At 49.4% G+C, this 27,725-nt stretch overlaps 2 protein-coding genes and 1 long non-coding RNA gene across 6 annotated transcripts in view; 1 reads left to right on the top strand and 2 right to left on the bottom strand.

The window, feature by feature from the left end:
- The first annotated feature begins 1,391 nt into the window (after positions 1-1,391).
- On the top strand, positions 1,392-24,267 carry USP49 (ubiquitin specific peptidase 49). 4 transcript variants are annotated; one of them, XM_059867780.1, is made up of 7 exons: positions 1,392-1,465; positions 13,385-13,512; positions 15,826-17,200; positions 18,741-18,945; positions 20,896-21,004; positions 22,741-22,946; positions 23,758-24,265. In XM_059867780.1, the coding sequence occupies exons 3-7, from the start codon at positions 15,854-15,856 to the stop codon at positions 23,922-23,924; spliced, it is 2,034 nt and encodes a 677-aa protein (XP_059723763.1). In that variant the 5' UTR covers positions 1,392-1,465; positions 13,385-13,512; positions 15,826-15,853; the 3' UTR covers positions 23,925-24,265. The 4 variants fall into 4 exon arrangements, with proteins under 4 accessions (XP_059723763.1, XP_059723765.1, XP_059723762.1 ...); XM_059867782.1 differs by lacking the exon at positions 1,392-1,465 and adding an exon at positions 5,048-6,286 and having other exon boundaries at positions 22,741-22,795; positions 23,758-24,267; XM_059867779.1 differs by lacking the exon at positions 1,392-1,465 and adding an exon at positions 5,056-6,286.
- Positions 24,268-25,119: 852 nt separating this feature from the next.
- Positions 25,120-27,147, bottom strand: TOMM6 (translocase of outer mitochondrial membrane 6). The gene is made up of 3 exons (XM_059867433.1): positions 26,984-27,147; positions 26,025-26,126; positions 25,120-25,493 (listed from the first exon to the last, which is right to left on the bottom strand). The coding sequence occupies exons 1-2, from the start codon at positions 27,112-27,114 to the stop codon at positions 26,030-26,032; spliced, it is 228 nt and encodes a 75-aa protein (XP_059723416.1). The 5' UTR covers positions 27,115-27,147; the 3' UTR covers positions 25,120-25,493; positions 26,025-26,029.
- A 271-nt stretch (positions 27,148-27,418) lies between these two features.
- Positions 27,419-27,725, bottom strand: part of LOC132338166 (uncharacterized) — a 1,901-nt gene continuing 1,594 nt past the window's right edge. Inside the window, exon 2 of the long non-coding RNA XR_009489399.1 lies at positions 27,419-27,725. This exon is cut by the window's right edge and continues 1,018 nt beyond it. This is a non-coding gene — a long non-coding RNA (uncharacterized LOC132338166).

The raw sequence follows: 27,725 nt of genomic DNA, 5'->3' as shown, positions 1-27,725 counted from the left end.
TTTCCCCTTCATATTCCTGGGAAGGCATCAGCATTCCAGAAAAAAATATTGTTGGTTCCTTGCCCATACAGGTCTGAAGAGCAAATGAGAGAAACGAGGAATCAGCTGCTCCTTCCACTCCCTTGATGGCCAAAATTACTCTTTTTCTCTAAAAAAATCCCACTTTTGGCTGTCAAATCCCAATTTGGAAGGTTGGTTGTTTTCTCAGAGGTAGAGATCCTGCTCCATCGTGGATCCCTTTTTTTTCTGCTTTTGCACCTCTCCAAATCTCTGTCAGTGTTGTTTCATTCCCTAAACTGGGAATGAAATTCATTCCCAAGAGGGATTTTTAAAATTATTTTTATTTATTTATTTATACAGGTGATGTTATCAGGGTCACCACCTCATGGTCCCTTTGGGGTGTCCCCTCACCACCTTAGGGACCCTCTGGGGTGTCCCCTCACCACCTTAGGGACCCTCTGGGGTGTCCCCTCATCACCTCATGGTCCCTTTGGGGTGTCCCCTCATCACCTCATGGTCCCTCTGGGGTGTCCCCTCATCACCTCAGGGACCTTTTGGGGTGTCCCCTCATCACCTCTGGGATTTTTTGGGGTGTCCCCTCAGTACCTGGGGCTCTCCATCACCTCAGAGCCGCCACACGCCCCTCCATGGTCTCCCCATCACCTTAGGGACCATTTGGGTTTCCCCCTCAGGGTCTTCATCACCTCAGAACCCCCTTGGCCCCCCCATCACCTCAGGGACCCTTTAAGGTGTCCGCCCAAACCCCTCAGGGTCTTCATCACCTCAGAACTCCCTTCTTCCCTTCGGGGTGCCCCCTCATCGCCTCAGGATCTCCATGTCAAGGCATCCATCACCTCAAAGCCCTCACAGCCTCCCCCTTGTGCCCCCCATCACCTCAGGGACCCCCGTGGGGCGCGCCCCCGCCATCACCTCAGCACCCCCATCACCTCAGGGCCCCCGTGGGGTACCTCCCACCCCACGCCACCCCCTCGGGGGCCCCCGCGCCGCCCCTTTAAGAGCCTCTTTGTCTCCGAGACACCCTTATTTACCCTCCCGAGCCTCAACCGAACTTCGGCCCCGCGATTCACAAAGCCCGGTACGTCACAGGCGGGGGCGGGACTCGAATCCGCGCCGGCCCGCCCCCCCCGGCGCCCATTGAACAGCGCCCCCTGTCGGCTGCGCAGACTGCGTACGCCCCGACACCGCTCTGCCCGCCGCGGCGTACGCTACGCCGGCGGGGTGCGTACGCTGCGCAAGCAGCTTAAACGCCCGCGGTCTTAGCCTGTGTGCAGCTCTACGCAATCGGCGTAAGCGGCGGAGAGGGAGGTGGGTGTTGGCGTTGAGTGGCGCGCGCTCCAGCCAATGGAAGGGCGGGGCGGGGCGCGGCGGCCAATGGGCGGGGAGGGGGCGTGTCCGGCCGGGGCGTCTCGCGCTGGGTGACAGCTCGCGCGTGCTGGTGATGGCGGTAAATAAAGGGGACGGGGGGGCGAGGGGAGGTGGGGGGGGGGGGGGGAAACACACGGGACGCGACCCCTCCTGAGGGCAGAGAGGGACGGGGGACTGGGGGGATATGGGGGCTGAGGAGGAGGAGAGGAGGGGTCTTCTGTGCTCCCCCCCCTCAAAGGGACCCCCCCCCGTTCTCCGTGGTGGGGCTGAGGCGGACCCCGCCACGCTCCCCCCTCATCCCTCACGGGGGTCGCCGCCTTTGTGTGCGGGCGGGACCCCCGCGCCGGGCTCGGCGGCTCCGCAACTTTGCCTTTGTTGAGGGAACATCCTCCCCTCTCCACGTTCCCCCCCTCATCCTCGGGATCCACTCCCACCTCTCCAGACTCCCCCTTTATCCTCCCCTTCCTAAAAACCCCCCAAACCCCCTTCCACCTCCTCCTTGCCGGGACCCTCTCCCCCTTCGCCGGGGCCGTGAGGGGTGCTGGGGGTCGTGGCTTTGCTGGGAGGGGAAAAAAAAACCAAAACCTTTAAAAAACTCCCTTTAAACCTCCGTGCTGAGCTGGAACGGGGAAAGGGCACGAAAACGGGGAAATTCGGTGCGGGTTTGTGTTTATTTAGGAAAAAAAACCAACCCTAAAAAGCCGTGCGTTTGTGTCCCCAAGAGGGGGGAAGAGCTGAACTTAATCCGGGGGAGGGCTTGGCAGCAAAACTGCCCCAAAATCTCCCTTTTTAAACCTCCAAGGGGGTCTCCCCTTGCCACGAGGGCTCCGGGAGCCAGGGGAATCCCGGATCAGGGACAAGCGAGCCCTTAAAAACCGGAATCCAGCGTAATTTTAGGGAAAAAATCGCCAGTTAATCGCTTTACACGTAGGGAACGAGCCCGATCCTTGTGTCAGAAGAGCTCCGGGTGGAACGGCGTGGGGAGAGCATCCCGTTATCCCGAAATGTTGGAGCTGGGAGAGTGGGAAGTTGTCTTTACTTTGCGGAGTTTGTTGGTTTTTTTGGTTGTTGTTTTTGTTTTTTTTTTTTTTTTGCTGTAGTTTTTAGTCAGGGAGAGATGCCCGGAGTGGCTGGGCTGGTCTGGTGTGAAACGAGGCAAAATTTGGTCCTTTCACGCTCCGCTGCCTCGGGGAAGATGCTCCTGGAGCCCAGGGATGGAGGTGGAGATTCCAGGGAAAGCGGATGGATTTCAGCGGGGATTTTTCCTGGAGTTTTCAGGCGTTCTTGTGAGGAAAAAAAAGGCAGGAAACAGCAGATTAAAAGGGAGATTTGTAGGCAAAAAATAAGGTGTTGTGAAGGGGGCTGAGAGCTGAGGAAATGTGGCTGGGATGTGGGGATGAGGATGGGAGAAAGAGCTGGAGGATGAGAGGGGATAAACTAGTGGAATTGTGAATTAAAAACTCCTGTGGATGCCAGCAGTGTGGATTAAATTTGGATTAAATGACGTGTTGGGAGCTGCCCCGTGTGGAATTTTCACCAAAATTTGGCTGCTCTGCCTTGGGCAGCTGCCCTGGGGGAACTCCTGTGGTTTATTCAGGGTCAGAGAGGTTGGGTGATGTTTAAAAACCCAAAAAGGAGAAGGCAACAAAAGCATTTGGTGTTTTTAATTGCCTGGAGAACGGGCTGGGCACAGATATTTGGGAGGGATGTGCCAAGTGTGAGCAGCATTTGATGTCTCTGTGCTTTCAGCAAACCATAAATGTGCATTTATCCCTCCCCTGATCATTCTCCCAGTGAATACGAGCTGACTCCAAGTGGAAAAGGCTGTTTTGAAGTTGGCAGATTTTTTTTTTTTTCTTCCAGCGTGGAATAATTCCGGGTTTTGTGCAAGCTGGGTTTGTTACAAGAGAATTTTGCTTGTTCAGGAGCAAGGCTTGGACAATAGTCACACATGCAACGGGTTAGGGGCTAGAAAAGAGCCAAAAAAGCCCAAACTGGGGATTTTTTTTGGCTGTTGTGTGGCCAAGGATTGTTAGGAAGGAATCTCTTGCTGCAATTCCTGCCGAGATTCCGGCTCCATGTGGTCCAAGGCTTGTGAGGATGGAGAAATTTGGGACCAGCCTCGTGTGCTGGGGCTGGGAAGGGAGTGGTGACAACTGCTCAGTGGGGACAGAAAAAAGCACATTCAGGTTCTGGGTGGCTTTTTTTTTTTTTTTTTTGCAGAGGATTTCTTGTGGCTGCTGCAGCTCTGCCCACATCACACACTGCAGGTCGTTCTCCTCAGTTTTCCACACTCACTTGTTAATTATTATTTTTAAGCAGCCCTCTGTTGTCTCAGCACCTCTGAACACGTGACAAGAAGCACTTGCTCAGCACCAAAAGTGGTTTATTCAGTATAAAGGACTGAAAATGCCTTTTAGATCCTGGTTTTCTTGCCCTTTTTTCTCCCCCTCTTCCTTAACTGTTTTTATACTGAAATATCACAGGGCTCGTAAAGTGAAATTTTAATGTTTTCTCAGCCCTCAGAAGTTGTTAATGGATTGATTTAGAACAGCTAACAAATGGAAATAATTCAAAATCATACAAAATTCTAAAAAATCCCACAAAATTCAGCTGCTGGTGTGGAAGTGTGGATTCCTTCCTGAGTGTTTTTAGCTTTGGGGAAGCCCGGAAGGTTTTCTGAAGTTGACCCTAGCTCTGAGGCAGAACAAAACCGAGGGTTTGGTTTAAAATGGTTATAAATAAACAGAGGAATAATAAATAAGTTGTCTGACAGCTCTGACTGTAAGTGGGAGCAGTGGCTGAGGTCAGGAGCAATGGGAAGATGGGGTTGTTTCAAAGGTCTCCCCTCCAACCCTTGATTTTCTGCAGGAATCCTCTCCGGTGAGAATGAGAACTTCTCTCACTTTGTTTAACAACATTTGTGGTTTTCAGCTTGAATATTTCATCAAGGGTCGGGTTTGTTGCTGGGGTTTTTATTTATTTTTTTTCCCTTTGGGGAATGAAACCCTGGGAGATGTTTTTATCTCAGCAGCCTGATATTCATAAATCCTTCACCCTTCCCAAAATCTTCACTCTCCCAAAATCTTCATGCTTCCCAAACCCTTCACCTTTCCCAGAATCTTCCCCTTTCTCAAACCCTTTCACCCTTTCCCAAAATCTTCACACTTCCCCAAATCCCATCATGCTTTCCCAAAATCTTCCCCTTTCCCAAACCCCTTTCCCAAACCCCATCACCTTTCCCAAATCCCTTCCACCTTTCCCAAACCCCTTCACCTTTCCCAGAATCTTCCCCTTTCTCAAACCCTTTCACCCTTTCCCAAAATCTTCACACTTCCCCAAATCCCATCATGCTTTCCCAAAATCTTCCCCTTTCCCAAACCCCTTCACCCTTCCCCAAAATCTTCACCCTTCCCAAATCCCTTCACCTTTTCCCAAAATCTTCCCCTTTCCCAAACCCCTCCACCCTTCCCAGAATCTTCCCCCTTCCCAAACCCCATCACCTTCCCCAAAATCTTCCCCTTTCCCAAACCCCTCCACCCTTCCCAGAATCTTCCCCCTTCCCAAACCCCATCACCTTCCCCAAAATCTTCCCCCTTCCCAAACCCCATCACCTTCCCCAAAATCTTCACCCTTCCCAAATCCCATCACCCTTTCCCAAAATCTTCCCCTTTCTCAAACCCCATCACCTTTCCCAAATCCCTTCCACCTTTCCCAAACCCTTCACCCTTCCCAGAATCTTCCCCTTTCCCAAACCCCTCCACCCTTCCCAAACCCCTTCACCCTTCCCAAAATCTTCATCCTTCCCCAAAATCTTTACCCTTCCCAAACCCTTCACCTTTCCCAGAATCTTCCCCTTTCTCAAACCCTTTCACCCTTCCCAAATCCCTTCACCTTTCCCAAACCCCTTCACCCTTTCCCAAAATCTTCCCCTTTCCCAAACCCCATCACCTTTCCCAAATCCCTTCCACCTTTCCCAAACCCTTCACTCTTCCCCAAAATCTTCACCTTTCCCAAACCCCCTCACCCTTTCCCAAAATCTTCCCCTTTCCCAAATCCCTTCCACCTTTCCCAAATCCCTTCACCCTTCCCCAAAATCTTCCCCTTTCCCAAACCCCCTCACCCTTTCCCAAAATCTTCCCCTTTCCCAAACCTTCCCCCCCAGACTCTTGTCTAGAAAAAAGCCCCCCTTGAATTCCAGTGAAAGAAAGAGGACCCTCATTAGTGTCAAACCCTTAACGAGCCTTTGCTCCTGAGGATGCTGAGCAAACCCAAATTGCTGAACAGAGATTATTTAAAAAATGCCACTCAGAGCTGAGGATATCTCACTTGTTGGCTGATGTTCCCCTGTGTGCCCACAAATTCTCTTCACTTGGGGGTTTTAGGAGGTTTCAGCTCCAGGATGGATCAGATGAGGCTTTTGTGGCTCAGGAGCCAGGGAATTCCAGCCCAGAGCAGCCCGAGCACCCCATGAGAACAAAACAGATGAAAAGGGAGAGGAGGTAAAACTGGAGGTGAGGTTCTGCCCTTTGCCAGGGTCTTTGGGATGGAATTTTAGGTGAGCTAAAGCTGATTATTTGTCTGTTTGCTGGAATTGATATCCTGGTGTGCTGAGGAAAATTCAGATTAAACCCCACTGTTCTGCTGGCTGTGAAAGGAAAAAAATAATTCCCTTTTTGCAACAGCATGAAGGAGTGTCTGTAGTAGGCAGAAAAGAACACAAAGCTGCCAAGTTTATATATTTTTCCTAATTGTTGTTAATGAGCTTTTAGCTTGCAAGATGATAATGAGGAGCACGTGAGCTGTTACACCTCCAGCTGGTGACAAATCAGCTGAAATCCCTCAGAAAACAGCAAATTGTTGGGACCCACCTTGGGATTTTGGAAAGAACACTGGCTAGGTGAGTTCCTTTAATTAGCTAATTATGTAATTATTCACTGAGAAGTCTGGCTTTGCTGAGGGAGTAAAAAATACCTGAAAACCAGGAGCTTTTCTTGTTCCTCCCCACGGTGTTCCCACTTCTCTCCTCTCTCTGCTGGGCTCTGTAATTCAGATTTCAGCTGCTTTTCCAAATGGAGACAGAGAGCTGCAATCCAGGGATGTGACAGCTCCAAGTTCCTCTGAAATGTGTCTTGTGTAAGGTGTCAGTCGTGACAAATGGACTATTTAAAGAAAGATCCTGACTGAGGAGGTGTTTTTGCAGCAGTTTTAAGGAGTTTGCTGACTGAAATGCCAAAGCACATCCTCAGGAATCCCCCCCACAAGGCTGGGATCTCTAAATAACTTGGATTTTAAAGGAAATAATTGGTTGGGGGGGATGGTGAAGACCACAAAAACATTCTAGATTTAAAAGAAAATGGCATTAATTGTGCTGAAAAAATGGCATTAATTATTCTGAAAAAAAAAAATCCATGTAAAACTCTGTTATTCTTAAAAAAACCCCTGAAATCAGCTGTTTGTCCCCTGGAGTTGTGAGAAAGAGCCCTGAGCTTGGATTTAATGATGTTTAATCATTCTTTCAAAAACACAAAGGAGGCACTAAAAGCTGTTCAGCTGAGCTAGAAAGAACTAATAGCTCTAACTGAGGTTCAAAAGTGATTTAGTTCCAGAGGTAAATCCATAATCCCAGCAGTCAGGAGTTAATCTGTCATCAGACTAAGACTAGAAGCAAATCTATTTAACTAAGAATAGTTAATTCACCTGAAGCAGAGCAGGGATGGAGATCCTGCTCACCAGAGTTTATTTGGAGGAAATAAAAATATTCATGATGGAGAGAGGAAACAGCAAGTGGCTTTCAAAAGGAGGGAAAAAAAAATCTCCTTTGGAATTTGTTCTGCTCTTTTCCTGCACTTCCCAGGATGGCTGGACCTGCTGGTTTGGATGATGTGGAAATAAATCAGAATAAGGAAGGAAATATCCTGGTTATCCTAAAATTAGAAGGTTTAGGAACAGCTTTTTGTGGCATCAAACCCAAATTCACCTCTCCCTCTTTACTCTCCTTGTCCTGTTGTTGTTCCATCTGAGGACAAATTGAAGGGATGAACTTTAACCTCTTAGGAGGATAATTTATTAAAATAACAGATGCTGCAGGACGGGGCCTGGCTTGATCTGCAGCTCTTAAGGAAGATTAACAACCTGAGAGTTCACAAATCAGGGTCCTGCTCCCACCTCGGCCTGTGGGCAGGACAAAGGCACCACTCACATCCTGCAATCCACAAATAAAAAAGGATTTCAGCCTAATATGCAAATCAGGAATAATTCTAGATTTGAGCAAGTGAAATTCTTCTTTTTGTACCAAAAAATAGAGGCACAAATCTGGGGCAGGGCTGGGGATGAAAAGACAAATTTTGGTTTTATTTTATTTTTAACAAATTTCGTTTTAGTTTTTTAGTTTTTACTTCAGATCTCTGTTTGGATGAGCAGGGATTGCTGCATGGATTGGCTTTTCCCAGCACAGAGCAGGCCCAGCAGCTGAGCAGGAGAAGAGGATGTGTAAATCCCTTAATTCTTTGTTGGCAAGAAAACACAGAAGCCCTTGGTGGAGCCCCAGGGTCCAAGTGGAGGGCTCAGAGATTTTCTATTTCCAGAGCTGGGCACACAGCAGCTCTCTCCACGTGGGAATGTGGGAATTCTTATGGATCCTGTACAGAAATCCCTTTGAGCACCTTGGGCTTTGCTGGGCAGACAAATCAAACACCAAACCCCTCCCTGTGCTGGGAGAAATTGGATAAATGGCTGTGATTTCCTCCTTTTTACCCATTTATAAAAATTTCTGCTGTTGTAAAACCCAGAGAAAATTTTCTGCTGTTACACAAACCCACAGAAAATTTTCTGTTGTTCTGCCTCACTCATTTAGGGTTAAAACCCCCAAATAATTGATTGGCAAAGCAAATGCTGGAGAGGGCTGTGAAAACTTGGTGTTATTTTTGTCTGGGGATCCTGAAAGCATCAGAGGCTCCTTCCCTGCTCGGAGCCCACAGTTCCCTGTGGAATTGTGCTCTCCTCTTTTCCTTCTGCCTGGGGAGAGTCAGGCAGGGCCTGCTGGGGCTTCATGGCCTCTGCCACCTCTCTGTGACCAGATCTGCTCCCAGGATGGGCTCCTTCCTAATCCAGCAGGGATTTCACCAGCGTGGAGCTGAGTTTTGTTCCAAAAAGAGCAGCAGAGGAGTCCCCAGAAGTCAGCAAGTGCTGGCTGCGAGCTGTAATCCCTCTTTGTGTCTGGCACAAAGGGATCCTGCCAGGGGCTGGGATTCCTCTGCTGCCACAGGAGCCCGAGGTGCTGCAGCTGCCAAACTTCCCCTCCTCCCTGTGCCAGGGGGTTCATTTCACTGAAATTCCCCTTTTTGAGACAGAATTTGGGAATGCTGGAGGTGCTCGAGGTCAGAACACAACCAGCTCAGGTCTGATTCAATCCTAGAATGGTTGAAAGTGGAAAAGACCTTTAAGGTGATCAGGTCCAAAGTGCTGCTGGGTTTTGTTGGTTTTGGGGAGCTGGATGGGATTGGAGTAGGATTTCCCCTGTGGAAAGGCTGATTTTTGGGATTTGCAGTCCATCATCTGTGAGGTGCTGCTGTGAAGCTCAGCTCTGGATGTGTTGTTTTCCTGGTAAATGGGATGTGCTTGGTGGGATGAGAATGCTTCAAGAGCGTGGGGAAAAGCAAAAATGCTCCCAGCAGGCTGGAAAATTTGGGATTTGTGTGGCTGGCTGTGATTTAAAGGAATGATAAAAAAAGTAGGAACCTGAGGGAAGGCTGCTGATCTCTGCTCCTGCTTTGTCACCTTGGGGTGATTTGGTTTCACCAACTTTAAATTTTCAAAATTCTAAACTCACGTGGCAGTGCAAACACACAACTCATCCCTTTGTGGAGTGAAGGATTTCACCTCCTCTTTGCCTTTTCCATGATTATTTCCAAACCCTGCTCCATTCCCAGGGATCTTCAGGAATGTCAATAGAAGACACATGTGCAGCCCTTTGTGTGGAGTTGGAATTCCAGCTCTTGGAAGAGGCCAAGGCTTTTGGTGGAGTCATAAATTTCCCTCCCAACCAACCCAGAAGGAGTTTGGTGCCTTCTCTGACTCCTTGGAATTCACCAGAAAAAGCAGAGGGAGGTGATTTTTTCCACCAGGAACAGCAAAAAAAAAGGGCAGGATTGGGTTATTTTATCCAGATTTTCCTATAATGTTGCAAAAAAATGGTTTAAAAAACCCCAAATGTGCTTTATTTAATGTGACACCAATTCCCAATGGTTCTGTGCTTCACTTCTGCCATCCCCAGGAGGGGGGTGAAGGAATGAGTGAAAAAATCTGAGCTTCCCACCTGTCCTGGCAGATGCTTGCCAGGAGTTTGTGCTCTCTTATTTATTCTGGAATCACCTTTTGGACAAATAAAACAGCATCATTCCAGGGTTGAACACCCAGCACCTCTCGTGGCCCCTGGATTGGGTTTTTTTTTGGGTTTCTTGCAGATTTATTTAGAAAAAGAAAGTGGCTGCTGTCACCAGATGCCTGCAGATGGCTTTAATCAGGTTCCAAACGTGCAACAATGGCACAAAGGAGCAGAAGGAGCTCGGGTGGTTTCTTGTAACTCTCTTTTAGGGGCAGCAGCCAAATTGTTTCTGCTGCATTTGGTTCTGGGAGCTGTTAGAGGAGCTCACTGTGAGGTTTTTTCCAGGATTCTGAGCCATGCAAGGCAAGAAAGTGGGGTTTGCCCCAGTGTTTAAGTGATTTACAAGGTGAGAAGTTTTCAAATAGCCTCTAAAATGTTATTAGCTGAACTAATACCCCTAGTTTGCTTTTATTCCCTGGGGGGGGTTCAGTTTTACTCATCTTTAATGGATTGCAGTGCTCCAAGTGGTTCCTTCTCCCTCTTTTTCTTCCCCATCTCCATGCAGAGCAACCAAGTGGTTCCTTCTCCCTCTTTTTCCCTTCTCCCTCTTTTCCCCTTCTCCCTCTTTTTCCCTTCTCCCTCTTTTTCCCTTCTCCCTCTTTTCCCCTTCTCCCTCTTTTTCCTCCCTTTTTCATTTCCCTTCTCCCTCTTTTCCCCTTCTCCCTCTTTTCCCCTCTTCCTCTTTTCCCTTCTCCCTCTTTCTTTCCCCTTCTCCCTCTTTTCCCCATCTCCCTCTTTTCCCCTTCTCCTTCTTTTTCCTCCCTTTTTCTTTCCCCTTCTCCCTCTTTCCCCTTCTCCCTCTTTCTTTCCACTTCTCCCTCTTTTTCCTCCCTCTTTCTTTTCCCTTCTCCCTCTTTCTTTTCCCTTCTCCCTCTTTCTTTTCCCTTCTCCCTCTTTCTTTCCCCTTCTCCCTCTTTTCCCATCTACCTCTTTTCCCCTTCTCCCTCTTTTCCCCCCTCTTTCTTTTCCCTTCTTCCTCATTTTCCCTTCTCCCTCTTTTTCCTCCCTTTTTTCTTTTCCCTTCTCCCTCTTCCCTTTTCCCTCTTTATCCCTTCTCCCTCTTTTCCCTCCCCATCCCTTCTCTGGTAAAGATCTAAGTAAGTGAGAAAAGGAAGATTTTCTAGAGATTCCTTAAAATCAGCTTTTATGGAAAAAAAAAAAAGCAGCAAGCCCAAGAGTTAAACCTGATAATTACAAAGAGCAGAGCTCTGAGTGGTTTTTTCCAGAGCTTTTGCAATCCCAGGTGTTCATTCCCCATCCCTAAATCCTGGTGTTGCTCATGGCTTGTCCCATCCAATTTGGGATTTCTGGGGCAGCTCCAGCCCTGTGATCTGTGCCAGGTTTGTTTTGAGGTTTGTTTTTCCCTCACCTCGTGCCTGTGTTTACAGCTCCTGACTCACAAATCCTGTTCCCCTTTAATCCCAGCCTTGGAGTTCCCACTGGGAGCTGCAGCTCTCAGTTCCCAGGAGGAGATTGTCACAGAGTGTTTGTGTGCATGTGGAAAAGGGAGAAAAACTTCTCTCCTTAGTCCTGTGCCAGCTTTTCCAGGGATTTATTTCACACTCTGGTGTGCAGAGCTGGACCTGCAGCTGCTCCAGCTGCCTTTGGAACGTGGGAGAATTTATTCCAATCCTTTTTTTTTTTCATGGAAAGAGTCAAAAATCTGAGTCAGCAGGAGAAATGTTGAACGTGAAGAACTCTGGTGGGTGGAGAAGCTTCACTTTCCAGGGAAAACCTCTCATTCAAGTGGTTTGGGGTTAAACAACCACAATTCCTTCCTAACATTCAGATGTGGAATTATGGCCTGGATTTGTGAGGGAATTATCTGTGGATACCTAAAGAGAAGAGGGGAGTATCAAATGCAGCATCAAAGGTGCTTTTGTGCTGGGAATTCCTGAATTTGGACATGACCAAGCTGCTTTGTCAGCTGGCTGAGGTGCTTGGAATCCCTTCCCTTTGCCAAGCAGGAAATCTCCTGGCCCAGCACAGGAAAAGCCAAAGCAGTTGACAAAGAGCTGCTGATTTATCTCCTGCATTGTCACACAGGATTCCTTAATCTGGTTTTGTTGTTTTTTTTTTTTAATTCCCTGGATCTGCTGTGGGAGTGATTTCCTGAGACAACCCAGCAGCTCTTCCTCCTTGGGAATTGAGGAGAAATTCAATGTTTTTTGAAAATCACACTTCACAGAACCCATGAGCAAGCAGCTGTTTGATGAATCCCTAAAAAATTCTGTCCTTCAGGCCTATTTTTTGTTCCAAAGTAGAAATTTGATGTGCTGGGGAGGCTGAAGGGTTAAATTCCCCACGCTGTCGCATATGGCAGTGAGCAGAATCACAGATGTTGATGATACAACATAATTAGTATTCTTTTATGTAAATGAAGGCTGTCAGTGTTACCACAGTGTCTGCACTCCTGCAAGCTGGAATTTCTGCCACTTGCTCTCACTGAGGTTAAGGATTCTAAATAAAATTCCAGGATTTTTATATCCACACCTGAGGAGGGAAATTAAGAGGAAATTGGAGGAAAAGCAGCTCAGGGAGGGAAAAAGGTGAGGAAGAGATTGTTCCAAGTTGGAAAAAAGAGACCAAATCAATCCTTTGTTTAGGTGAGGATTTCCAAAATCCTTCCCACATCTTGGGATTTGGGAGGGAGTGAGCCCAGCCCAGGGGAAATGTGGGGATTTCTGAGCTGGTTTAAATAAAAACCTCAGTGCTTCTTTGGGTGCTGAAGTGGCCACTTGAGCTTTCAGTGGAGTCCAGGAGAAAGAACTGAAGAGCTTTGATGTTTCTCTAAGAGATTCCATCCTCCACAGCAATAGCACTGCTAAAGGTGGTAATTAAAGCAAATTTGTGTCATTTGGGGCCACTAAAAATGCATTTCCTTCACCTGGCCAGCTCCCTGCCCACCCGTGCAGGTGAGGGCTCAGTCCCTGCCTCAAAGCTTTGGCAAGGGTTTGACTTTGCACCTCATAAAATGATGTTTTAACCACACATTCTGTGTGCCAGGCCTCTGTGTAACTAACTTCATTCAGATCTGGTTTTCCATTCTCTTTTCCCTCTGGTTTTTTCCCCATTTTTCCCATTTTTTCCGCCTCTCTGGTTATTTTGTTGCACTTTGCACCTGCCAGCTCCTCATTGCTTCCTTTTTATTGTTTGAAAAAGCACCTAGAACTGAAATTGAACTGAGCACAGCTTTTCTTTTTTTGATCTTTCCCCCTTCTCCTCCCTCTGTCTCTCACCAGGCAATTGAAGCAGCCAAAAATCCAAGTGATCACAGGAGGGCCACATTTTTTCCTCCTGTTTGTTTCTTTTTTTTTGACTCCCATTTTTTCCCTCTGCCATATGTTGGGTCATCCACTACAAAAGCCTCACCATGAAGAGGCTCCATGTGATCAGCAGATTTTTTACAGCCTGCTCAAATAAAAAAAAAAATGAAAGCAGGGAGTGAAATGGAATGGAATTTTGTGTGTGAGAATTCGGGATCCTGGGGGTAATTCCAGCAAATTATTTCTGGGATAAATGAGTTCTGCACTGAGGGGTTAATGATGCTCCTGCCAGCGTTCCAGGCTTGGTTTCTGTGCATCACCAGGATATTTTCCCCTCTCTCTCCAGGGCTTTGAAGCTGCCTGGCAATGAGGACTTCCCAGTAATTAAATTCTCCAGGACAGTGGGAGGATGATGGGGCTGCTGCGCGCCCGGGACGCGGCGGGGCCGAGGAGAGGATGTGTGAGCTGCACCCTGTGAGTAGCCTGGGGATCTGATCCCTCCTTCTGCCCCAGAGCCTTGGAGGGACTGGGAAAGGATCCACAATTCACTGGGCATCTTCTGTCAAACTGCTGCCTTAGGATTTTGGCTTTGCATGCATTTGTAATCCTGTGATTCTCTAGTGGTGGAGGAGAGGATGTGTGAGCTGCACCCTGTGAGTAGCCTGGCTCTGACCCCTCCTTCTGCCCCAGAGCCTTGGAGGGACTGGGAAAGGGTCCACAATTCACTGGGCATCTTCTGTCAAACTGCTGCCTTAGGATTTTGGCTTTGCATGCATTTGTAATCCTGTAATTTTTTACTGGTGGAGGAGAGGATGTGGAGCTGCACCCTGTGAGTAGCCTGGCTCTGACCCCTCCTTCTGCCCCAGAGCCTTGGAGGGACTGGGAAAGGGTCCACAATTCACTGGGCATCTTCTGTCAAACTGGTGCCTTAGGATTTTGGCTTTGCATGCATTTGTAATCCTGTAATTCTCTGGTGGTGGAGGAGAGGATGTGGAGCTGCACCCTGTGAGTAGCCTGGGGATCTGACCCCTCCTTCTGCCCCAGAGCCTTGGAGGGACTGGGAAAGGATCCACAATTCACTGGGCATCTTCTGTCAAACTGGTGCCTTAGGATTTTGGTTTTTCATACATTTGTAATCCTGTAATTCTCTGGTGGTGGAGGAGAGGATGTGTGAGCTGCACCCTGTGAGTAGCCTGGGGATCTGACCCCTCCTTCTGCCCCAGAGCCTTGGAGGGACTGGGAAAGGATCCACAATTCACTGGGGATCTTCTGTCAAACCAATCTTATTAAGACTTAGGATTTTAGCTTTTCATACATTTATAGTCCTGTAATTCTTTAGTGTATGACTCTAAACTCCATATCCACAGTCAGCTGCTGCTTTGCCATTTTGACACAATTCCTCTCCAGACCTGGGAGTCAAGGACACCTCAGTGCCTCAGACCCTGGGAGATGTGAACAAAACTGAGTTGGGGGAGCAGACTTGGGGTCAGTGACTTCATTACCTGAAGCTGTAATTGGCAGATTAAGGTTCAAATGTGGGGAGTTTGGGGTGTCCTGTGCAGTGCCAGGACTCAGATTTGGTGATCCTTTTTGTCTCCTTCCAGCTGGGGTTATCCCATAACCCTACAGTGACATTTCCAATCCATGTCACAGCTCTCCAACCCTTTCCCTTGTGGTTTTTGCCCCCAAGGTCAGAGCAGCAGCACCTCCTGTGCAACATGGACAGATGCAAATGTGGGGAATTTGGAATGTTGTGTGCAGGGCCAGGAGTCAGATTTGATGATCTTAACCCTAACCCTATCCCCTCCCTTCCAATGACCCTACAAGGAGATTTCTCCTGCCTGTCACAGCTCTCCAACCCTTTCCCTTGTGTTTTTTCTCCCCGAGGTCGGAGCAGCAACATCTCCTGTGAGACATGGATAGGTACAAACAGGGAGAATTTGGGATGTCCTGTCCCAGACTGGGAGGCAGATTTGATGATCCTAACCCTTCCAATGACCCTATAAAAAGATCTCAAATCCATGTCACAGCTCTCCAACCCTTTCCCTTGTGTTTTTTGCCCCCAAGGTCAGAGCAGCAACCCCTTCTGTGTGACATGGGTGGATGCAAATGTGGAGAATTTGGAATATTGTGTGCAGGGCCAGGAGTCAGATTTGATGATCCTAACCCTTCCGATGACCCTATAAAAAGATCTCAAATCCCTGTCACAGCTCTCCAACCCTTTCCCTTGTGTTTTTTCTCCCCGAGGTCGGAGCAGCAACATCTCCTGTGAGACATGGATAGGTACAAACAGGGAGAATTTGGGATGTCCTGTCCCAGACTGGGAGGCAGATTTGATGATCCTAACCCTTCCAATGACCCTATAAAAAGATCTCAAATCCATGTCACAGCCCTCCAACCCTTTCCCTTGTGTTTTTTGCCCCCAAGGTCAGAGCAGCAACCCCTTCTGTGTGACATGGGTGGATGCAAATGTGGGGAATTTGGAATGTTGTGTGCAGGGCCAGGAGTCAGATTTGATGATCCTAACCCTTCCAATGACCCTATAAAAGGATCTCAAATCCATGTCACAGCTCTCCAACCCTTTCCCTTGTGTTTTTTGCCCCCAAGGTCAGAGCAGCAACCCCTTCTGTGTGACATGGGTGGATGCAAATGTGGGGAATTTGGAATGTTGTGTGCAGGGCCAGGAGTCAGATTTGATGATCCTAACCCTTCCGATGACCCTATAAAAGGATCTCAAATCCATGTCACAGCTCTCCAACCCTTTCCCTTGTGTTTTATCTCCCCAAGGTCGGAGCAGCGACTCCTCCTGTGAGACATGGATAGATGCAAACATGTGGGGCGGCTACGACTCGCCCAGGACCACTCGATCCTGAACCCCCAGAAGTGGCAGTGCGTGGACTGCCACACCACCGAGTCCCTCTGGGCCTGCCTCAAGTGCTCCCACGTGGCCTGCGGGCGCTACATCGAGGAGCACGCCCTGAGGCACTTCCAGGAGACCCGGCACCCCTTGGCCATGGAAGTGCACGAGCTCTACGTCTTCTGTTACCTCTGCCAGGATTATGTCCTCAATGACAACCCCGAGGGTGACCTGAAGCTGCTGAGGAGCTCCCTGTCGGCCATCAAGGGGCAGAGGAGCGGGAGGACGCTGCGCTCCATGGCGCTGGCCGAGGACGCCTGGAGGAGGAGGAGCCCCCAGGGCCAGTCCCAGATGCTCACGGCGCTGTGGCACCGGCGCCAGGCCCTGCTGGCGAGGGCTCTGCGCACCTGGTTCCACAAGAGCTCCCGGGGACAGCTGAAACTGAAGGAGAAAAAACAGATGGAGGAGCTGGAGAAGAAGAAGGAGGCGGCTCGGCAGCGGCGGCAGGAGATGAAGAGGCAGCTCCTGGAGGAGCTGGCCAGCACTCCCCCCAGGAAGAGCGCCAGGCTGCTGTCCCACGTGCACAGGGAGAGCTTGATCCCAAGGAAATTCAGGGAGGTGGCCGCAGCTTCCCCTACCTCAAGGCAGGTGCAGAGCAGCAGATTGAAGCAGTTCTACTCCATCCGGCGGCAGCCCCTGATGACGCCCGGGGTGACGGGGCTGAGGAACCTGGGCAACACTTGTTACATGAACTCCATCCTGCAGGTGCTCAGCCACCTCCAGAAGTTCCGAGAATGTTTCTTGACTCTTGATCTCTGTGAAACAGAAGAACTTTTAGCTAAAACTGTGAACGGGAGGGCCAGGATGCCTGGCAAGCTGGCGAATGGGGCCGCTGCTAACGAGCCGGGGAAGCCTGACAAGGTTCAGAGCTCTCCGGCCGGCTTGAACGGGGGCTCCTCCATCAGCCGCAGCTTGGAGCTGATCCAGCCCAAGGAGCCCAGCTCCAAGCACATCTCCCTGTGCCACGAGCTGCACACCCTGTTCAGGGTGATGTGGTCTGGCAAGTGGGCCCTGGTGTCCCCGTTTGCCATGCTGCACTCCGTGTGGAGCCTGATCCCGGCCTTCCGCGGCTACGACCAGCAGGACGCGCAGGAGTTCCTGTGCGAGCTCCTGGACAAGGTGCAGCAGGAGCTCGAGTCCGAGGGCAGCAGGCGCAGGATCCTCATCCCCTTCTCGCAGAGGAAGCTCACCAAGCAGGTCCTCAAGGTGGTCAACACCATTTTCCACGGGCAGTTGCTCAGCCAGGTATGGAATTGCTTTTCCACAGGGATCAGCTGGAGCCGTTCGCACCGAGGAGCAAAGGCTCTGCACGCTGAGGATCCCATTTAGGAATCTCTTAGGAATTCCCAATTCCTGAGGAAAAAAATCCCTTGAGTTGCCACCATTTCCATCCTTGTCACATTTAGCACAAATTCACTTCAGTTGTGCCACTTCTGGATGAGACCTGCACAAGCACAGAAGTCCTGAGCCCCTGGTTTTAGGCTTTGAATGTGTTTAGTCCTGAGGTTTTAGGCTTTGAATGTGTTTGGTCCTGAGGTTTTAGGCTTTGAATGTGTTTAGTCCTGAGGTTTTAGGCTTTGAATGTGTTTAGTCCTGAGGTTTTAGGCTTTGAATGTGTTTAGTCCTGAGGTTTTAGGCTTTGAATGTGTTTTTAAGGTGCCTTTGCTTTTTCTTTCTTTTGCAACCCTTTCTGATGTTGTTTCTGTGCCTGGGAAGAACATGATGGGGCTGGGCAAAAATAATATATATATAAAAGCTAAAACCTGAGGCCACATTTCCTCCCTTTAAAACACTGCTAACAAGGATATTTATGCTTTTGACCCAATCTTTAAATATTTTGTTTTATGGACTCATGCTCAGTGGAGCTTTCTGAGCCAATCATGTTATGACACACAAACCTGCAGTACTTTATTCTAAAACTCTAAACTTTCCTCTACTTAACCTGTCTCTGCTTTAAACCATAAATCCACAATCTTGCTTCCAGCACCTTTTCCAAGGTCTCAGATCAAATCCTGGGTTTAATTCTAAACTTTTTTGCCTCCCAAGGTTGGAGCAGTGACACCTGTGAGACGTGGGCAGATGCAAACGTGGGGATTTGGGGTGTGCTGTGCAGGGCCAGGAGTCAGATGTGATGATCCTGACCCCGCCCCCTTCCAATGACCCTACAAGGAGATTTCAAATCTGTCACAGCACTAAAATCCTTTCCCTTGTGCTTTTTCCCCCCCAAGGGTGGAGCAGTGACACCTCCTGTGGGACATGGATGGATGCAAACGTGGGGATTTGGGGTGTGCTGTGCAGGGCCAGGAGTCAGATGTGATGATCCTAACCCTTCCAATGACCCTACAAGGAGATTTCAAATCTGTCACAGCTCTAAAATCCTTTCCCTTGTTTTTTCTGTCCCCCAAGGTTGGAGCAGTGACACTTCCTGTGGGACATGGATGGATGCAAACGTGGGGATTTGGGATGTGCTGTGCAGGGCCAGGAGTCAGATTTGGTGATCCCAACCCTTCCAATGACCCTACAAGGAGATTTCAAATCTGTCACAGCTCTAAAATCCTTTCCCTTGTTTTTTTTTCCCCCCCAAGGTTGGAGCAGTGACACTTCCTGTGGGACATGGATGGATGCAAACGTGGGGATTTGGGGTGTGCTGTGCAGGGCCAGGAGTCAGATTTGTTGGCCCTTTTGGCCTCCTTCCAGTTGGGGAAGGCCCAAAGTTGTGAGAATTCCCTGCGTTTCAGATTCCACCACCAAGCCAGCTGTGTGTGTCCCTGTGTCCCTGTCCCAGGTCACCTGCAGGACGTGCAACTACAAATCCAACACGGTGGAGCCCTTCTGGGACCTTTCCCTGGAGTTCCCAGAGCGGTACCACGCCCTGGAGAAGGGCATCCTGCCCGTGCCCCAGGCTGAGTGCCTGCTCACTGAGATGTTGGCCAAATTCACCGAGACAGAAGCCCTGGAGGGGAGGATCTACGCCTGTGACCAGTGCAACAGTGAGTGCCACCACCCCCTGGCACTGCCCCCTGCCCCTGCAGGGTGGGAAAGCATCATTCCTGAGTGGCTGTGCTTGGAACAGAGCCTGGAATAAATCCTGCCCCAGAAATTGGGAGAGTTCAGCTTCGGCTTAACTCGGTTTGCTTTGGTTCTCTGGGAGGAAAAAGAAATGAAATGAATTTTAATACTTGGGAATTAAATAGCTGAGGAATTCTGAATGGCTTTTGAGGAATTCTGAATGATTTGTAAGGAATTCTGAATGATTTGTAAGGAATTCTGAATGGCTTTTAAGGAATTCTGCATGGCTTTTAAGGAATTTTAAATGACTCAGGAATTCTAGATCACTAAGAGATTTAAAATTACTTTTGAGGGATTCTGAATGATTTTAAAGGAATTCTGGATGATTTTTAAGGAATTCTGAATGGCTTTAAAGGAATTCTGAATGATTTGTAAGGAATTCTGAATGATTTGTAAGGAATTCTGAATGATTTGTAAGGAATTCTGAATGGCTTTTAAGGAATTCTGAATGGTTGAGGAATTCTAGATCACTAAGAGATTTAAAATGGCTTTTAAGGAATTCTGAATGATTTTAAAGGAATTCTGAATGATTTTTAAGGAATTCTGAATGATTTTTAAGGAATTCTGAATGGCTTTTAAGGAATTCTGAATGACTCAGGAATTCTAGATCACTAAGAGATTTAAAATGGCTTTTAAGGAATTCTGGATGATTTTAAAGGAATTCTGAATGGCTTTTAAGGAATTCTGAATGGCTTTTAAGGAATTCTGAATGGCTTTTAAGGAATTCTGAATGACTTGTAAGGAATTCTGAATGACTCAGGAATTCTAGATCACTAAGAGATTTAAAATGGCTTTTAAGGAATTCTGGATGATTTTAAAGGAATTCTGAATTATTTGTAAGGCATTCTGAATGGCTTTTAAGGAATTTTGAATGATTTGTAAGGCATTCTGAATGGCTTTTAAGGAATTTTGAATGATTTGTAAGGAATTCTGAATGGCTTTTAAGGAATTCTGAATGACTCAGGAATTCTAGATCACTAAGAGATTTAAAATGGCTTTTAAGGAATTCTGAATGATTTTTAAGGAATTCTGGATGATTTGTAAGGAATTCTGAATGGCTTTTAAGGAATTTTAAATGACTCAGGAATTCTAGATCACTAAGAGATTTAAAATGACTTGAGGAATTCTGAATGACTTTAAAGGAATTCTGAATGGCTGAGGAATTCTGAATGATTTTTAAGGAATTCTGAATGGCTTTAAAGGAATTCTGAATGACTCAGGAATTCTAGATCACTAAGAGATTTAAAATTACTTTTGAGGAATTCTGAATGACTTTTAAGGAATTCTGAGTGGCTTTTAAGGAATTCTGAGTGGCTCAGGAAGCATTTTCCAGCTGGAAAGAGTCAGGGAAAAGGCCCCAAGAGCCAGGAGCAGTGGGGGCACTGCTGCCAGAGCTGCTGCAGGAGCTGGGGCTGCACAAATCCAATTAACAGGTGCAGTGCTAATTGGGATCTCTGACAGCCACCTGGCCCCTTCTGCTCCAGCCTTTCCTGGGAAGAGGAGGGAGGAATTCTGCCTCTTTTCCAGCTTTGCCATTGCTGGGAGCATTTTTTAAATGCTTCTGTGAGAAGCACAAAGTAGCAGAGAGAATAAAATATGGAATATTTGTGAGCTGGAATTCTTCTGCTGGAACTGCTGCAGCCCAGGAAATCTTTGGCTCAACATTCCAACAGGGAAAACTCTGATTTGTCACTCAGAGGTGACAAATGTTTGTGTGATGGGAAGAAAGAAATTCTGAAATGTTTTTTCCGTGCTGGGAAAAAAAAAAAAAAAACCAAAGATTTCACCCTGTGCTGGTTTTTCTCTTTGGGGAATTAACAGGATCCTGATAATTTTTGCCTTGGGGGGGGTTTGGGTTTTTTTTTTGGCAGGCAAACGGCGAAAATCTTCTCCCAAACCTCTTGTTCTGAGTGAAGCTAAAAAGCAGTTGCTGATCTACAGACTACCTCAGGTCCTCCGGCTGCACCTTAAACGCTTCAGGTGAGGCACTGAGCCCTGGATTTTGGGGGAAAAATGACCAAAAATGGGACTTTAAATGCCCTCAGTTCCTGCTAAAAGCAGCTGTGTAACTCCTGAGCCGTCACATCTGTGAATCCTCCTCGTGTTGCCTCTTTGCAGGGTTTTTTTCTCTGTCACAATTGAATATTTTGTGCATTTTAATCCTTCATTTCTTTTGGGTTTTACTGGAGTTTGCAGGCAGCTTGGAAGGAGAAGTCAGTGAGCTGAGTGAAAGGTGGGAGACGGAGAGAGTTCAGTGCCAATATTGGCTGGTTACCTGTGGAACAGAAAGCAGAAAAATTGTCCTCAAAATATGAGGCAAAGTCTCTGAGGTGGTTAGGGTGGGTTTATGGGTAGCACTGAGGATTTTGAAGGTGGTCAGAGGAGAAATCTGGCTCAAAAATACCCCACCTAAAACAAAAAATATCAATTTAGGGGGACACCCCACCTAAAATAAAAGTTTTTAATGGCAAAGGGAGATTTTGGGGTGAAACCCCCAGATTTGGTGACACTGAGCACTCTGAGTGTGAGATTTGTGTGGGGTGGGGGTTCCTGCAGGAGATTTGGGGGTGAAGCTCAGGGCTGAGCACCCTGGGTGTGGGATTTGTGTGGGGTGGGGGTTCCTGCAGGGGATTTGGGGGTGAAACTCAGGGCTGAGCACCCTGGGTGTGGGATTTGTGAGTTTGGGGGTTCCTGCAAGGGATTTTGGGACAAAACCCCTGGATTTGGTTATGCTGAGCACCCTGAGTGTGGGATTTGTGAGTTTGGGGGTTCCTGCAAGGGATTTTGGGACAAAACCCCTGGATTTGGTTATGCTGAGCACCCTGAGTGTGGGATTTGTGAGTTTGGGGGTTCCTGCAAGGGATTTTGGGGCAAACCCCCTGGATTTGGTTATGCTGAGCACCCTGAGTGTGGGATTTGTGAGTTTGGGGGTTCCTGCAAGGGATTTTGGGGCAAAACCCCTGGATTTGGTTATGCTGAGCACCCTGAGTGTGGGATTTGTGTGATTGGGGGATTCCTGCAAGGGATTTTGGGACAAAACCCCTGGATTTGGTTATGCTGAGCACCCTCGGTGTGGGATTTGTGTGTTTGGGGGATTCCTGCAAGGGATTTTGGGGCAAAACCCCTGGATTTGGTTATGCTGAGCACCCTGAGTGTGGGATTTGTGAGTCTGGGGGAGATTTTGGAGTGAAAGTCAGGACTGAGCACCCCGAGTGTGGGATTTGTGTTTGAGGGTTTCCTGTAGGGAATTTTGGTTCAAAACCCCTGGATTTGATTCTCCTGAGTACCCTGAGTGTGGGATTTGTATTTGGGGGTTTTTGCAGAGGATTTTGGTTCAAACTCCCAGATTTGATTCTCCTGAGCACCCTGAGTGCAGGATTTGTGTGTTTGGGGGTTTTTGCAGGGGATTTTGGTTCAAACTCCCAGATTTGATTCTGCTGAGCCCCCTGAGTGCAGGATTTGTGTATTTGGGGGTTTTTGCAGGGGATTTTGGTTCAAACCCCCAGATTTGATTCTGCTGAGCACCCTGAGTATGGGATTTGTGTATTTGGGGGGGGGGTTTGCAGGGGATTTTGGTTCAAACCCCCAGATTGGGTTCTGCTGACCACCCTGAGTGTGGGATTTGTGTATTTGGGGGGGTCCTGCAGGGGATTCTGGGGCAAAACCCCCGGATTGGGTTCTGCTGAGCCCCCTGAGCGCAGGATTTGTGTTTGCAGGTGGTCTGAGCGCAATCACCGCGAGAAGATCGGGGTCCATGTCCTCTTTGAGCAGGTATTAAACATGGAACCTTACTGCTGCAGGGACTCTCTGCCCTCCCTTGCCACAGAGACCTGTGTCTATGACCTCTCAGCTGTGGTGATGCATCACGGGAAGGGGTTTGGCTCAGGACACTACACAGCCTATTGCTACAACACGGAGGGAGGTGCGTGAGCTGGCCCCGGGCAAATCCCCTCCCAACCCTCTCCCCTTCCTCACATCCCTTGGCTTTTCCCTCCCTTGGAATCTTCCCCAGGATTCCAGTTCCTTGGGATCCACTCCCTGCCCTTCAGTGGTTTGTTTTCCTCACTGTATCCTTTTTTTTTTTTTTTTTTATTTTTCTTGTCATTTATTTTTGATTTTTTTTTTGTTTTTTGGGGTTTTTTCCCTGGGAATGGTGGGAATTCTTCATTCTGCCAGAGCTGCTGCAGCTGGGTTTGCTCAGGATCCTGGGGATTGAGGAGATGAACAGAAAGTGTTTTGAGGCTGGAAAAACAGGAACTATTCATGAGCAACATCCGCAGGGGGCTGGGAGATCCCAGCAGCTGGATCAGGACAGGCTCTGCCTTCCTGCTGCACAAACTGGGAAATTTTGGCTGCCTGATTCAGCTTTTGGGCTGATTAAATGATTTGATATTCCTAAAGCACCCCAAAAAATTATATTAAAATTATATTTTAAAAATATATGAAAAACTATATTTAAAAATGCTATTTAAAAATATATTTTAAATTTATATAAAAGTTATATTAAATAATCTTTATAATATATATTTATATTATTTATGCAATAATATATTTTAACAATTCTATTACCATTATATTTATATTAAAATACATTAAAAATTATTTTAAAACCATTTTCCAGCTTCCAGGAGAAGACAGAGTTGCCTTTTCTCCTGTGGATGTTTTCTGTGAGCAGTTCCAAAATCCCCAGGGATCCTGCCTCAGCTGAGAGGGTTTTTTTCCCTTTTTCCCAGGTTTTTGGGTGCACTGCAATGACTCCAAACTGAATGTATGTAGCGTGGAGGAGGTGTGCAAGACCCAGGCCTACATCCTCTTCTACACTCAGAGAACGCTGCAGGACAAAGCAGGAATCCCAGAAAAACAACTCCAAACTCAGGTGTTTGCCACCCAAAACCAGTGACAAGGACACAAAAGTGACATTCCCACCAGGGGAAACACTCCCAGCTGCTTTTGGGAACTTCTGGGGTTCATCTTCCCCTGATTTGGGGGGAAACTGCAGGAATGGGATCGGGGCAGGGATAAGAGCGGGAATGGGATTGGGGCAGGGCAGGGATGGGATTGGGGCAGGGATGGGATCAGGGATCAGGGCAGGGATGGGATCAGGGATCAGGGCAGGAGTGGGATCAGGGATCAGGGCAGGGATGGGATCAGGGATCAGGGCAGGAATGGGATCAGGGATCAGGGCAGTGATGGGATCAGGGATCAGGGCAGGGATGGGATCAGGGATCAGGGCAGGGATGGGATCGGGGCGGGGATGGGATCAGGGATGGGGTCAGAGTAGGAATGGGATCAGGGCAGGGATGGGATGGGGCAGGAATGGGATCAGGGCAGGGATGGGATCAGGGATCAGGGCAGGAATGGGATTGGGGCAGGAGTGGGATTGGGGCAGAAGTGGGATCAGGGATCAGGGCAGGAATGGGATCAGGGATCAGGGCAGGGATGGGATCAGGGATCAGGGCAGGGATGGAATCAGGGCAGGAGTGGGATCACAGCAGGGATGGGATCGGGGCAGGGATGGGATTGGGGCAGGGATGGGATCAGGGATGGGGTCAGAGCAGGAATGGGATCAGGGCAGGGATGGGATGGGGCAGGAATGGGATCAGGGATGGGATCATGGCAGGAATGGGGTCAGGGCAGGGATGGGATCAGGGCAGGGATGGGATCAGAGATGAGAGCAGGAATGGGAGAGCAGGGATGGGATCAGAGCACAGCCTGGATTTCCATCCCAGGCTGGATTTCAGCTCCATCCCGGGCTGGATTTTCCTGGGATTTCCATCCCAGGCTGGATTTCAGCTCCATCCCGGGCTGGATTTTCCTGGGATTTCCATCCCAGGCTGGATTTTCCCTGGATTTCCATCCCAGGCTGGATTTCCCTGGCAGCAGCAGCTGCTGGGTCCCAGGGCTGGGCTTGTCCCTGTCTCTCTCTTGGGTGTGAAATAGAAATCATGTTTTTATGATTTTTGTTTTGTTTTGTTTTTTATTTTGTAAATCTTTACTCTTTTTACACCTTGTTTTTTTGTAAGCTGAAATTTCTTATTAAGAAAAAAGAAAGAAAAAACAAACAAAGAGAAAAAAAAGAAAGAAATTCCAGTGGGTTGTGTTGTTATTCCATAAAATTTAATAAACATCTGGGGGTGGGGGGTACAGGAGGAAATTCCATGAACATCCTCGAGGAAACAACTCCCAAAGGAAACCAATTCTTCCTCTCACCATTAAACCTTTTGTCCTTGTCACTGCTCCAGGCAGGACAGGGGGGACCAGAGCAACTCCAAAGGGATCTGAGCAGCTCCAGGTGGGATCTCAGCAGCTCCAAAGGGATCTCAGCAGCTCCAGGTGGGATCTCAGCAGCTCCAGGGGGGTCAGAGCAGCTCCAGGTGGGATCTCAGCAGCTCCAGGGGGGTCAGAGCAGCTCCACAGCTCCAGTCCTGGTGGGAGGGCGAGCTCTGCTCCCGGCAGCTCCAGCTCCTTCCTGGGACAGGAGTCAGCACCGTCAGGGGAGCTGGTTCTGCTTTAAAAGGTGGGTAAAAAGGGGGTGCTGTGGGGTTTGGGGCAGGCTCACCCCTGATTTGGGTCACCTCAGGTGGTGACAGCGCTGTCCTGGAGGGACAGGGTGAGCCTGGGGGGTTTGTTCAGCCTCGGGGGGCTGCAGCTTCAAACTCTGCTGAGCAGGGACAGCAGCCAGGAAAGGGCTGGATTTGGGAGATTGAGGGTGGATTTTGGGAAAGGTTCCTTACCCCAGAGGGTGCTGGGCACTGCCCAGGCTCCCCAGGGTGGGATTTTGGGATCTCAGGGACACCCAGGTGGGATTTTGGGAACTCAGGGATGCCCAGGTGGGATTTTGGGAACTCAAGGATGCCCAGGTGGGATTTTGGGAACTCAGGGATGCCCAGGTGGGATTTTGGGGTGCTTGTGCAGGGCATGGGCTGGATCTGACCCCCGTGGGTCCCTCCCAGCTCAGGACATTCCCGATCCCGCCCCTCGGTCCCTCCCCCGGGCTGACCGGAGCTACGGGACGGGCTGCGGGGCCATCAGGTCGATGTCGGTCAGGTTCCGGGCCACCCAGACCCCGGCGGCAAAGAGCCCCAGGTTCAGCAGCAGGTTCCTGCAATCACAGAGTCCCAGAAGCGCTGAGCTTGGAAAAGATTTTGGGAAGGTTCATCGAGTCCAGGCTGTGCCCGATCCCCACCCTGAGCCCTCAGTGCCACCTCCAGGGATGGCCACTCCAAATCCCCCTGGGCAGCCCCTTCCAGCCCTTTCCATGAGGAAATTCCTGCTGATGTCCAACCTGAGCCTCCCCAGCCCAGCCTGAGGCCGTTCCCTCTCCTCCTGTCCCTGTTCCCTGGGAGAAGATCCCAAATCCCCCCGGCTGTCCCCTCTTGGCAGGGAGTTGTGCAGAGCCAGAAATTCCCCCTGAGCCTCCTTTGCTCCAGGCTGAGCCCCTTCCCATCTCCCTCAGGACTCTCCAGGCCCTCCCCAGCTTCCTCAGGACTCTCCAAACCCTTCCCAGCTCCCTCAGGACTCTCCAAACCCTTCCCAGCTCCCTCAGAACTCTCCAATCCTTTCCCAGCTCCCTCAGGATTTCTCCAAACCCTTCCCAGCTCCCTCAGGACTCTCCAAACTCTTCCTAGCTCCCTCAGGATTTCTCCAAACCCTTCCCAGCCCCCTCAGGACTCTCCAAACCCTTCCCAGCCCCCTCAGGACCCTCCAGGCCCTCCCCAGCTCCGCTCCCTTCCCCGGACACGCTCCGGCCCCAAAATGTCCTCCCTGAGGCGAGGAGCACGAACTGGACGCAGAGACCGAGGGACAATCCCTGCCCTGCTCCTGATGCAGGCCGGGGACGGACACCGAGCTCCTGATCCCGATCCCTGCCCCGATCCCGATCCCGGCCCCGACCCCTACTCCGGGCCCGGCCTCGATCCCGGCCCTATCCCTAACCCTGGTCCCGGTGCCGGTGCCGACCTGCGGAAGTCGTTGCGGTCGGTGGCGAAGCGGAAGGCGCTCCGCAGCCAGGCGCGGATGCCCCGCGGCGGGGCCGCCACCGCCCCGGCTGCTCCCGCCGCTCCCGCTCCTGCCGCCGCCGCCGCCGCCATTGCTGCCGCCCGCGCGCCCGCGCCGCGGCGTCACTGACGCGTGTGACGTCACCGGCGCGGCGTGACGTCACCAGTGGCGCGCGGGGCGCCACGTGAGGGCGGGAACGGGAGCGGCACCGGAATCGGGATTGGGACTGGGATCGGCACCGGGATCGGGATCGGGACTGGGATCGGCACCGGAATCGGGGTTGGGGCTGGGATCGGCACCGGGATCGGGATCGGGATTGTGACTGGGATCGGGAGTGGGATCGGGATTGGGACTGGCATTGTTGCCCGATCTGAAGAGAACACAAAACAACCGGAGTTGCTTTATGAGGTGCTTTATTAGGGCCCGGGAGCCTGAGGACTTTCGTCCAAAGTCAGAGCCCCGTTTTGCCACAGAATCTACAGGGTTTATATACTTTTCTTAACATGATTGCTTCATTTGATCTATATGCATCGCTAAGCATCTTTAACAAATGTCATGATGCACCCAACAAACCCCTGCATGCCTTTAGAGACAGCATACAGAGATTTATTAGGTACACCATGACACCCGTTACTTTGCCAGAAGGTGCATTCCATAGATAAGGTTTGGTACATTCTCTAGATAACACATCCTCCGATCTACC

The sequence above is a fragment of the Haemorhous mexicanus genome, chromosome 25 (assembly GCF_027477595.1).
Source record: "Haemorhous mexicanus isolate bHaeMex1 chromosome 25, bHaeMex1.pri, whole genome shotgun sequence".
NCBI classification, from domain to species: domain Eukaryota; kingdom Metazoa; phylum Chordata; class Aves; order Passeriformes; family Fringillidae; genus Haemorhous; species Haemorhous mexicanus.
This window is presented reverse-complemented; position numbering and strand designations above follow the sequence as displayed.

Excerpts from the sequence above, each read along its gene's own strand:
- USP49 (XM_059867781.1), top strand. The coding sequence starts at position 15,854 with ATGGATAGATGCAAACATGTGGGGCGGCTACGACTCGCCCAGGACCAC. Across the intron at positions 18,946-20,895 it reads CGCCTGTGACCAGTGCAACA|GCAAACGGCGAAAATCTTCT; the intron begins GTGAGTGCCACC and ends TTTTTTTGGCAG. Across the intron at positions 21,005-22,740 it reads CTGCACCTTAAACGCTTCAG|GTGGTCTGAGCGCAATCACC; the intron begins GTGAGGCACTGA and ends TTGTGTTTGCAG.
- TOMM6 (XM_059867433.1), bottom strand. The coding sequence starts at position 27,114 with ATGGCGGCGGCGGCGGCGGCAGGAGCGGGAGCGGCGGGAGCAGCCGGG. Across the intron at positions 26,127-26,983 it reads GACCGCAACGACTTCCGCAG|GAACCTGCTGCTGAACCTGG; the intron begins GTCGGCACCGGC and ends CTGTGATTGCAG.